The 12,114-nt window shown below is 33.5% G+C and overlaps 1 protein-coding gene across 1 annotated transcript; it reads right to left on the reverse strand.

Annotated features, from left to right (window-relative positions):
- Positions 1 to 7,475: 7,475 nt before the first annotated feature.
- LOC127075956 (serine/threonine-protein kinase BSK3) lies at positions 7,476 to 11,540 on the reverse strand. Its single transcript, XM_051017492.1, has 11 exons — positions 11,261 to 11,540; positions 10,405 to 10,626; positions 10,098 to 10,315; positions 9,699 to 9,834; positions 9,377 to 9,510; positions 9,194 to 9,299; positions 9,031 to 9,116; positions 8,711 to 8,899; positions 8,389 to 8,541; positions 8,175 to 8,288; positions 7,476 to 8,085 (listed from the first exon to the last, which is right to left on the reverse strand). The coding sequence occupies exons 2-11, from the start codon at positions 10,484 to 10,486 to the stop codon at positions 7,831 to 7,833; spliced, it is 1,473 nt and encodes a 490-aa protein (XP_050873449.1). The 5' UTR covers positions 10,487 to 10,626; positions 11,261 to 11,540; the 3' UTR covers positions 7,476 to 7,830.
- Positions 11,541 to 12,114: the final 574 nt, after the last annotated feature.

Consider the following 12,114-nt stretch of genomic DNA (forward strand, 5'->3'; position numbering starts at 1 on the left):
TTTTCATGAGCGGACGCAATTGAAGATCCAAGTTATCTAATCACTTGTAATGTCTAATTTTTATCTTGAACTTATTTTGAACAATATGAGTAGCTAAACCCCCCAATGCTAGAGGGGTGTCCCTGATTTGAATTTGTAATGACTTTGAGTTTACATTTGCAGCGACAATATTGTTTTTCAAAATTGTCATAATCTTTTGATCTATTTAATGCTTTCTCTTTCAGAACAATTGAGATTGTTGTATGATTATCAATTAGTTGGACCGTCATTGATAATGCTTTCATAAGATTATTCTGCAGTAGATATCACCTAGGACTAGGGATACCCTGTATGAACCAGATTATTCTCGATATATTAAGGCTTAATTTCACCGGTAATTTTCTATGGACATAGAGATTAGGGTTGAACGATTAAATGTTTTCTTACCAAGGCATTGAGAGAAAATGCCCTTGAGAACTGGTAGTAATTAATTGATATTTATTGATGCAATAGTGACCCAGAGTTGTTACAGGGACAAATTACACACCTTCCCTGGCATGTTCCTTTACCTTGAAAACCCTTTTTACATCATTATTTATTTTATTTTCCATTATTTTTATAAACTTGAATCTAAAACCCCCAACATTAGTTTTTTTTTAATTGAACGATTATTCGAACTCGATATTAACACGCAGTCCTTGAGATCGACATTCAAGGAATTTCTCCCTTATTACTGCAAGAGGCAAAGTAGTACACCTGTTATTTTTCTGATCAATCCTGGTCAAATTTTACAATTGATCCTGGTCATTTTCCTTGGAACGGGTTTTGTCTAATTTGATTAGAATAATTTTTTTTACATGATTCAAATCAATTTCAATTTTCAAAATTCATGTTTGTTTTTGTTTGTTTTGATCCAAATCAAACTTTGACCATGACCCAAATTAAATTCACTTGCCTAAAAACCTTGTCAGTTATGTGTCATTTGATCTAAATCAAATTTTATGCTTGATTCGAATCACAAGGCATTTGATTTGAATCACGTTTCTCTTATCTAAATTAACTGACATATTTTCAAAAATTAGTTATTTATTTCATTCCACCTCATTTAGCTCATTTGATTCAAATCATGTTTTTCTTGATTCGAATCCAACCAGCATTTTTCAACCATTTTGTGTGCTTTATCTCAAGCATATATAAATCATTTTTATCATCATTCTACACATAACATCAATAATTATGTTAAGATTTTTCAGTGTGATTTGTGTGAAAATCATTTTCCTCTGTTTTGAGTGTTCAAAGTCTTGCTACAAATTTCTCACACCTTCAACTTCAATTGAGTTCAGATCTTGATAACGAGAGTTCTGAGATTGATTTAAGGAGTCGTGTACTCGAAACTAATTTTTCTTAGAGATCTTGTTAAGTTTTTAGGTTGTTAGCAAGATTGATGGATTTTCAATGGTGGTGACAAATTCTATTTAAAAGAAGGAGGTTCTTCTCTCCACCATTGCCTTAGTAGTAATTGTGTAGAAGGCTACAGATAAGTCAAAGTTCTTCTCGGATCTTCAAACAATTTCATCGCTCAAGGAATCAATAGGATCAAGGGGTTGATAGCTACACAAGAAGGCTTGAAGCATAATTTGTGTTATTGGAAGGTTCAATAAACATATTCGAGAAAAGATTACGTAGAAGAGTTTGGCAAGTTTGTTGTATACAAGTCAATATCCAAATTAGGAGATTTATTTTCTGAGCTGTAATTATGGATTGGTGATTGTATGAACTCTTGGAAATATTTTTCAAATAACAAGGAACTATGCAGGTTCCAATGGGAACCCATTTAAGAGTGCACGTATGCCAAGCGAGGACGAACGCCAAAGCACTATAAATCTCGGTGTCATTTCTCTAACTCTTACTCTTGCAGTTATATTCGTAGTGATTACATGCTAGGTTTTTCAATTCCTTCTAACTATATTGTTTTGTTCTTAATATCGATTAATTACGTAAAACTTTAGGTTTTGTTGGAATTTGACAACTAGTCAAGCTAGTATTGTGATTGATAAATCTGAAAATAAATTGAATTTAGGAATCCACACATTAAATCAATTGTGTACACTTCTTGTGGCTACACAAATTGAACCAATTCATACCAAGTGTTTCATTATTATAATCTTGGATTTTTATGAAATGAACTGTGTTGGCTTGATCATATTCATCTGTTTAAATTTTCTTTTTCGCTTCAAACCTTCTGCTCGCAACTCATTTTCAAAAACACTCTGATTTTGGAAACGGAGGTTGCATTTTTTAATTTTGGTCTATTCACCCCCCTTTGTACCATTTTTCTACTTCCATATTCACACCCAACATCAACTTTCTAAGTTTAAAAATTAAATTTCAGTTAGCATGACCTAACCTTCAGTGTCAGGTCAACTTCTCACCACTCACTAGTAGAAGGCAAAGTACCTTCTGATCAACCAATTCAGAAAAAATAATTTTATAAACATTGCCCTTTCTCTTACCTTTGAACATTATGCAATTGTCAGATTCATTTATGACTATGCAGTTGTTCTTATTAAACATGACTTCACAACCACTGTCACAAAATTGACTAATGCTCAGTAGGTTATGTTTAGGTCCATATACAAGACAAACATTATTAATTGAGATGGAGGAATTACCAATAGTACCCATACCAGTGATCTTTCCTTTCTGGTTTCCTCCAAGTTCCATAGTTCCTTCCTCTTTCAAAGTTAGGGTTTGAAACATAAGCCTTTCTCCTATCATATGTCATGAACAACCACTGTCCAGGTACCATGGTTGCTACTTTGTTTATCCCTTGAAGCATATATGTAGCAAAGACAATTTGAGATTTAGGTACCCATAATCTTATGGGTCCTTTAGGGTTAGTTCTGACATGTTTCTTCTTGTTTTATAACTTTGCTCTCATATGATAAGGTTTAGGATCACTCAAGACTTTTGATTTAAAAGTTTGTTGTTTTGAATGAACCTTGACTTTAGGTTCTGAACCTTTCAGAACCTTATCTCTTGATATCTTAGGTTTTGGCTTCTTCAAAACCTTTGACTTTATAGTCTTGGGTTCTAGTTTCTTCAAAACCCTTGAATCATTAGCTTTAGGTTCTGGCTGATTCAGAACCTTTGCATTTTTAGCAGCAGGTACAAAATAAGAGTCAATCCCTTTCTGAGAAGAGCTTGAAGAAGAAGGATTTGTTGGTTTACTCAAGGTTTCAAACCTTGGATTAAAAAAAAATTCTAAGTAACCAAGGCATTCCCATTTGCTTCTACTTACTCCATAAATCATGGAAGCAAGTTTAGTTCTATTGAAGCCAACTATGATAAATTCTTGAAGATCCATTCCATGCTCATCAAGAGGTTTATCATAAATTTCCTTTACTAATGAAATATGATATTTCTCTAGAGCTTCATTTTTATTTTGAACATAATTTAATTCTTCTTTCAAATGATCATATTGCTTTTTCAATATTTTCACGTGTTTAGATTTCTCTTAACATCTTCTCATGATATCTTAAATGAAAGTAATAAATCATAACGAGATAGTTTAGAAAATACATCGTCCTTATCCTCAGATCCTAGACCAAAATCTGAGTCAGATTCTGCTTCAGAATATGTAAGAGCCATCAAGGTAAGGTTGGCTTGCTCTTCATCCTTTTCAGAGTCTTTTTCATTGTCAATTTCATCCCATGTTACCATGATACTTTTCTTGAATTTGTTCTTGAAGTTATCTTTTTGAAAGCTCCCTTTTTGTTGACTTGTCCTTTTATAGTTCAGGACATTCAACAATGAATGACCAGGCTTCTTGTAGTTGAAGCATCCTTTCTTATCATCCTTCTTTTCTATTGAACTAAATCCTCTAAAGCCATTGCTTCTGCCAGAGGATCTCTTGTTTTTCTTGGACAAATACTGAAACCTTTTAATGATAAAGGTCATTTTCTCATCATCTGAGTCATCTTCAAAACCTTATACATGAGAAGTTTTTTCATACTCCCAGACTTAAGGAGATTTGGCAGCTTTAGTACAGGATTTTAAAGCCAGAGGCTTTGACTTTATGACGGGTTCATCTCCATTGAGCTACATCTCATGGCTCTGAAGATTACCGATGAGACTTTTAAGACTTAATGTGTTTAAGTCTTTAGCCTCCTAATTAGCTATCACTCTGTATCTGACAGGAAGACTCCTAAGAATCTTCTTGACATGATCAGATATAGTGTAGCTCTTGTTTAGAATCCAAAGTCCAGACACATGAATTTGAAACCTAGAAAACACGGTTCCGATGTCTTCATCCTCCTTCATTATGAATAATTAATATTGTTGAACTAGAAGGTTAGCCTTAGCTTCCTTGACCTGTTGATTCCCTTCATAAGTGGCACACATGGATTCAAAAATGGTCTTAATTGTAGATTTACCAATTATTTTGATGTACTCATAATGAGGTAGAACATCAACCAAGATGCCTCTAACTATATGATATTTTCTATAGATCTTTTTATGAGCTGGTGTGGGAGTTTTTCTGTCAGACATCATTCCAACTACATTGACTGGAATATCAGTGCCATCTTCAAGAATATCCCACAACTTATCATCAAGACCTATGATATGAATATACATTTTTCTCTTCCACCAATCAAACTCAGTAGAGTCACAACTAAAAGTTGGAGGTCTAGTTGTATAATTGTTCTTTTCTGAATTGATATAATCATGATTTATAGCAAAAAAGTGGATTAGGAGTACCACTATCATATTCAAAAACACCAGGAATAATTCAATATGTTTTTCTCAAGATCTTTTTTGCACCACTGTTAAGTGTTAAGCACAAACCATTCTCTGATATCAACTGAAGGTGAGAAAAACACAAGAAAGAGGGTTAAATTATGTTGACTTTTTCTTTATTTTTAAACTCTTGGTCAAATTCTAAACACAAGGTTGTAGAATATGATACAATCAGAGGTAGGCAACGAATATGAAATGGAAGAAAGAAGAATAACACACAGAGTTATCCTGGTTCCTCTCACAACTTGAGAGTAATTCAGTCCCCTTGTACTTACAATAAATTTTCACTATAATCGCACAAGATTACAATTTGCTCAAGCACACAAACAAGATACTTTATTTACTCAAACACTAAATAAGATACTTTTATGCTCAATAACATAAGCAAGAGACTTCATTTGCTCAAACACTAAAGTAAGAGACTTCTTTGCTCAAGCACGAAAGCAAGAGACTTACAATGCTCAAGCACACAAGCAATAGACTTCAAATTCTCAAACACTTAGTAAGAGACTTCCAATGCTCAAGCACACAAGTAATAAACTTCAAATGCTCAAACACTTAGTAAGAGACTTCTAACAATCTACCTAATAGATAAATGATTGTTGGGAAAATACACTTGATATACAATCAGAGGTGTATAAAGAATACAATGCAATTAGACTCTTTCAAGACTTAGGGATTTCTAAGATATACAAGGATAAGAAATCCTAAGTTCAACTTGTTCTTTTATGTTGACATAGTAACTTCTCTTTTTATGTCAATTGGTGTATTTTTCTTCAAGTACTTAGCTCCTTAAATAGAGAAGAAAAAAGTCGTTGATGATGCAACATAGTAGATTCCTTTGAGAAGCTTCAAAAGAGACGTTGGGATGTTTCACCAAATAGTCAGGTTAGGTGAAGGCTAGTTTGAAAATCATTTGCTACAAAAAGAATTAGAAGTTGTATTCCAGCAGACTCTATGAAAAAATAGAGCTTAGGCTTTCACGTGAGAAAGTAGACTCAGAGGTTGATAGTGACCTGTCAAAGTCACCTTGGTCCTTGCGCTTTGAGTGACTCAAGTTCTGATCATCAAAAGCATACTTCTTCGATTTTTGGTCTTCATAGGCTAACTCCTTTAGACTCTGACCTTCAGACGTTGACCTCTTCAGAAGTCAGCTTCTTCAAAGTCTGGTCTTCAGCTTATGATCCATCAGATTTTGGTCTTTAAGCTTCTCATTGAATGTTAGTTAGAACCAATACTTGGATTCTATATGAAATTTTAGTCTATGGTCCTTCACACTTGAACAAATATTAGTATACCCAATTGTTCTTTAAATACTTTGTTATCATCAAAACCTAAGGGATATTGGACAAACCGATTTTGTTCTAATAGGTCAGGCATACACAGTAGTATAATATTTGTATTATGGATAATATTATCGTTTCTAATTTATTTTAATTTATTATGTATTCATGATTGATTCATTTATATATGATATTTTCATCTTATTTATAAATGTATGGTTTAATTTATAAAAGAAAATATTATGATAGTATAGCTACAATACATGATTTATTACATCAACATATTTCTAAACAATATAAAAAATTACGTCAAGGGTGAATACGAAAAATGTATATCCATAATCTTCTACGGAGATGCATCTCCATATCAATTTATGTCAAAATGAGGGTGTCTTAGATGGAATGCACAAGTTCATATAGGGTGAATACGAAAGTGCATCTCTAAACTATTTTCAAGAAAAAAGAGAGGTGTGACTCTGTATTTGGTGTGAAATGGGTGTGTTCAAAAATGCTCTTTCAGATTTGTATGGGCATTTTCGAATTTCCATATGATGCTTCTCCACCACTTAGGATGAGAGAAGCAATTCCTTATCATTATTGTTGTTCAGGACGCTCACAAGGCCTAAGACGAAAAACGCAAAGACAAAGGAAAGGAAGCGAACGTAAGAAATAAGTGTTCTCCCATTCTCACTTAAGGCAGACAACTTTGTCCCCTGAGGCATCACCCACCATCCAGATCAATCAGACGCTTGTCTGAACTACACGTCGCACTCCTTGCAGATGGTTTTAATCGCTCTTACATCAAATATTCAAATTCATTTTCACTATCACATAGGGATGAAAGTAAATCAGATCGGTCTACAGGGTCCTATAGTCTGACCTATTTAACTCTGGTCTGACATGATTAATATAAAAAAGACTAACTTTAAGTTTTTTTAAAATTTATTTAATTAAATATGTTAGACTTAGACTATTACAAAAATTTATGAAACCTTATAGGTCGACCTATATATACATGTCTATTAGAAAATAGGCTTAGTATATAAAAGGTTATGTTATCTATTTAAAAAAAATGTAAATTAAATTATTTGAAAGTCTAATAGAAAATAGGCTTTTAAGTCAGACCCTTAAAATTTTATCGTAGGCCAAACCAACACCCTACTCCCAAATCATTTTTCATTATCTCCTTACTCCCACGTCACTTTTCATTATCTCCTTAACTTAACCGTTTTAGTGTAATAGTCTTTCTTTTTCTAATGAAAATATTAATACCATGATTGTTCTTGTTGCAAAGTTGTGTCAAAATAGATTATGAGAAATTACTTTGGCAAATTGATACCATGACTTTGAAGTGGAGATGCATGTTTACATCTATCATAGCAACATCATATGAGAAAATATTTGCACCTGAGAAAAATCAACTCTTCCTTGACATTCCAACACAAAATACATCCACTCTTCACATTTTAGAGTTTCATAAATTTAAAACAAAAATTTGATATTTTCATTCATGCTCAATCAATCAACCAAATCAAATCATCATAAAACTAAAACAAACATCCTAGCCGACCCAACAAAAAGGGGGAGGGGGTGTTGCCAACAACATTCATCCAATCAATGTTTCTTGAGAAAAGTCTTTAAAGAAAAAAACATGCAATTTCTTTGAGGAGGTGAATCTATTATAGATGAAATTTATAATCAAATATTGTTGTTTTAATCATCATCATGCAAGACACAATCATCAAGTATTTGTCTCTGTACAAAGTCTTCACTTTTGTTTCGGAGTTGCATTCCGCTTCGACTCAAGTGTTGTTCCTTCTTTAAGTGCTGCTTGTGCTTCATTCTCCATTCCAACTGTTGCAAGTGAAACTGATTGAAGATAAGATGCAATGTGCCATATTGGTGAAACAACCTGCGCTTGCATTGCGTCGTTCAGCGCTTCCTGAGCCATGTCGCTTATGAGATAACACAAACTACGTCGTGCATAGACTGTTGGAGAAACCATTGTTCCAGCATCGATGAACTAAAGATAAACACAAAGATCAACATGTTAAAACCAAAACAAGTAAGCAATATTTAGATTAATCGGACATATCAGAATAAGATCTCTACCTGTGTGTAGCACTCGATCGCTTCTCTGAATTCTTTCTGTCGGAAAGCGGCATCGCCCTTTTTCTTGCAATTCAATGTGTCCTGCATTTGATCAGTCCACATCTGGAATGATAACTGCAATATCAGAAAAGAGAATACACAAGTTAGAATCTTTTCAAAAAAATATGAAATTTTCTATGTAGAAATTCATTCAAATATGATTTCGATATCGAACCTCATTCGCCACTCCTTCATCATCTTTATAACCAAGATTATCCAGAACTTCGTGTATGGCGGTCAAGTCCTTTCTCGAACAAGCCTCGCCAAGTGGAGATAATGAAGCAAAACTTGTGCTATGTGGTATACCCATCAACACATGTGAAGGAACCTAGAAATAAACAAGTATTACACAATTTTGTTACAACAAAAGGTATTGTAACACGAAAGTGATTGAATGTAACCACATGTGTCGGTGCGGTGTTGGTTTCCAACACCGATATGTGTCTGATACCAAACACGCCTTCAATCTGAAGTATCAAAAGCAATAACGAGCCAACCTCGGTTTCTTTCTGAAGAGAAGCCAAAGCAGACACCAATGATTTTGGATTAGGCCTTTCTCTAGGTTCATATTGCAAACATCGAGATGCCAAGCGTACAAGCTCAGTTCCATCGTTATCAGAAAATTGTCCTTCCAGACAAGAATCTGTCAGCATCTGAAGATTTCTGTCCCGGATCAAATCAAGAGCCTGAACCGAGTTCAATAATAATTAGATATGTGAACAGGTTTACACCATGCCAAAAGCAAAAAATAAATGATATGCAAGTTCAAATATATCACTTTTAAGTGTTAACATCGACCCCTACAAGAATAACTTACATGACTCGGCGGGATATGCTTTCCGCTAAGAAGGTCAAGCAAAAGAGTGCCAAAGCTATATATTACGCTTTCTGGTGTTACTCTCCCTACAGAAGATAGATGATCTATAAGAAACCATGTGTTGCTCAAATCTTACAAAATATGTACGAACAAAAGTCGATACCAGTTCTGAGATACTCTGGAGGAGTAAATGCCAAATTGGTGCTATAACTTTTCCCGTCCCTGCTATTTTTCATAAGTCCAAAAGTAGATAGCCTAGGATTACCGTCCTGCGAAATTCTAACACGATTTTATATCATTCTAGTAATTTAGACCAGAGTATAAAAGGGTAGAAACGAAATCTCACCTCGTCAAAGAGAACTCTATATGCGTTGAGGTCGTGATAGAGAGCACGTCCTTTACTTGTGCAGTACTCTAGAGCTTGTGCAAGATGTAGAACAACCCTTAGTCGCATTGCCCATTTCATAGGTTGTGATTCCCCTGATATAGAGACATGAACACATAGACACTCAAGGGTTGACCGATGCATAAAACCATCACTTTAACAACATGACCCCATGGTCAGGGCCGTCTTTGAGGGCGTGCAAGGCGGACTACCGCACATGACCCAAAATTTACCACAGTTAAACCGTGGCTAAATAGAGTCTCGTAAAATATTTAGCACTTACAATGGAAAAGGTGTTTTGCAAGTGTTTCATTTGGCATATATTCGGCGACAAGCAACCTATCATCTCCTTCACAACAACATCCAAGCAAGTTTGCCAATCTTTGGTTACGAAGCTGACCAACTGCTCTTGCTTCCTCCTGCAGCCGGGAAAGAAAATTATTTTGTTCAATTGAAAGTGAAAAGAAAGACGAAAACGAAGTTGTTTTCAGCTTATTTCTGTAAGGTCTCCACGATAGCTTACGAAAAACAACTTATAGTGTATATAAAAACAATTTGACTTTATGATATCTTTTGTTATAAAAATAGCTTATGCATAAACACTTAATTAAGCTGTTTATCCAAACAAGACCTTAAACCTAGAGAGTGGTTGAATAAATCATGGAGGAAGAAGGAACTTTACCACAAACTGTCGAGTATCAGGCCAAGCACTTCTATTAAACCGTTTAACAGCAATTCTCATTTGATTCTCCAGCTTCCCTTTATAGACAACATTTGGAGCCTTCTCTCCATGCTCGGACACAATATTCTCGACAGCAAAACCAGACGTCGCATTCTTAAGTTGCTCAAGTGTAAATTCACGGAATATAGGCCAGTTACTAACCTCACTATCATCATTTTCTGAAACAAATACCAAAATAAAACATAAATCATAACTCCGTATCAAATACCAAGAACATTATAAAACACTAAAAAATAAATAAACCTACCAGCATCCGGAGTTTCAAGAACAGATGCTTTAACTTGCGAATTCACACAACACGGAAAAAATCTCGAGCATTGAATCCCCATTTCTAGGTACTAAAATCAAACGCGCGAATGTAACGTTAAAACCTCTTCCACTTTCAAAGACGCGACTCTATCAAACTTATGAACTCACGAAAGACACCTTCATAACCGGCTCAAATAACCCGATACCAAAGCTTTACTATCTGTAACATGTTCAAATCACAGAACCACAATCTTAATCACATCAAAATTCAAAACCTTCACCCAAGTGAATCTATAAAGGGGTAAGCTACAAAGCTAGCATCAATAATTTTGATCTCAATGCAAACTATTTATCAACAAGCATCATGAACCTAGTAAAAGGAAAAAAGTAGCAGAAAAAATAATCAACAATAAACAAAAACACAGAATCTAAAAGCACTTTTTAAGTTAATCTCATATTCTCACAACCAAATCTAATCACAAAAACAACCCTTATTTAGATGCTACTTACTTAAGAGTTATGACAACCTAACTACTAGCATCTTAGCATTTAAAGCTAAACAACATTAAACTTAAAGATGTAGTACTTACTTGCATTCCTCCAAATATTCAAAAGTGTAAAACATAATAAACACACATGCTCAAGATTCATAACTTCATATATATCATATCCTATACCTACTAGCATCTTAGCATTAGCATCTATTCCTTTTTTTCTTCAAACTTTTCTATTTTCAAAGTCAACTTAATCACTTTAACTACCAAAGAAATGCAACTCAACTCAACTCAAAAGTCCTCATTTTTCAATGTTATGTAAAGCAACAATTTTTCAAGCCAACTAAAAAGCTACTTCACCTTTAAGCTTCTCCAATGAGAGAGGAAAAAGTGAAACAACCAGAAGCTGAAAAAAAATGATTTTTTTATATAATTTCTTCTTGATGAAATCAATAAGCTTTTACAAGATCCACATTTTGAACAGCAGAATGAAAAGTTTGAGTCTTTTGAAGGATCCAAGCAAAACCCAGAAACAGTTTCACCTCAGAGAGTGAATTGAGAGAGAGAAAGTGAAAGGTGAGATGAAGATCTGTGTGAGGAGAAGAAGAAGAATGTGAAAAGGGTGATGAATGATAGAGCATGCCTATTGGTTTTTCTAACATTTTCTTTTTTGGCTTTTTTTGTTTTTTAATTATAAAAAAATTGTAATAAAATGAATTATTACCGACATGTCATGAGTGCATGTTATGAGTATGTAGATTCAAAGATCTGTGTAATCTTCATGTTATTTTAATGATTTTTTATTAATGATTTGTTGGCACAACACATTTGTCTGTCTTTTACCAAAAATAAGACTTCAATATTTATGTTTTGGATTTTTTTGTTGTTTTAATACCAATATGAAAGTTTATCTTTTTAGTATTAATTGTGGCTTAAATATGAATTTGTAACTTTTTTTTTAATGGATAGACTTTATGTAAATATTTTTGCTAAGGTTTGTAGTTATGTATATTTTTTTATTAATTCATAAAAAAATGTTATGTATAATTTTTGTTTTTGTTTTAATATTTTAGTTATTATGGAAAAGAGTTTGCTAATTTAAAGTTTGATCAAATAAAATATGATTATTAATTATTTTAGTCAAAATTTAAATTCATATTTTTTTAATAATTTATCATTAACTAGCATTTATATTTATAATTTTGTTAAATAAG

Source organism: Lathyrus oleraceus, chromosome 4 (assembly GCF_024323335.1).
Source record: "Lathyrus oleraceus cultivar Zhongwan6 chromosome 4, CAAS_Psat_ZW6_1.0, whole genome shotgun sequence".
In the NCBI taxonomy this organism is placed as follows: Eukaryota; Viridiplantae; Streptophyta; class Magnoliopsida; order Fabales; family Fabaceae; genus Lathyrus; species Lathyrus oleraceus.

Coding starts and splice junctions, on each gene's coding strand:
- LOC127075956 (XM_051017492.1), bottom strand. CDS start 10,486: ATGGGGATTCAATGCTCGAGATTTTTTCCGTGTTGTGTGAATTCGCAA. Junction 9,835..10,097: donor CTGATACTCGACAGTTTGTG/GTAAAGTTCCTT, acceptor TCCCGGCTGCAG/GAGGAAGCAAGAGCAGTTGG. Junction 8,542..8,710: donor CTCTTCAGAAAGAAACCGAG/GTTGGCTCGTTA, acceptor GTTTATTTCTAG/GTTCCTTCACATGTGTTGAT.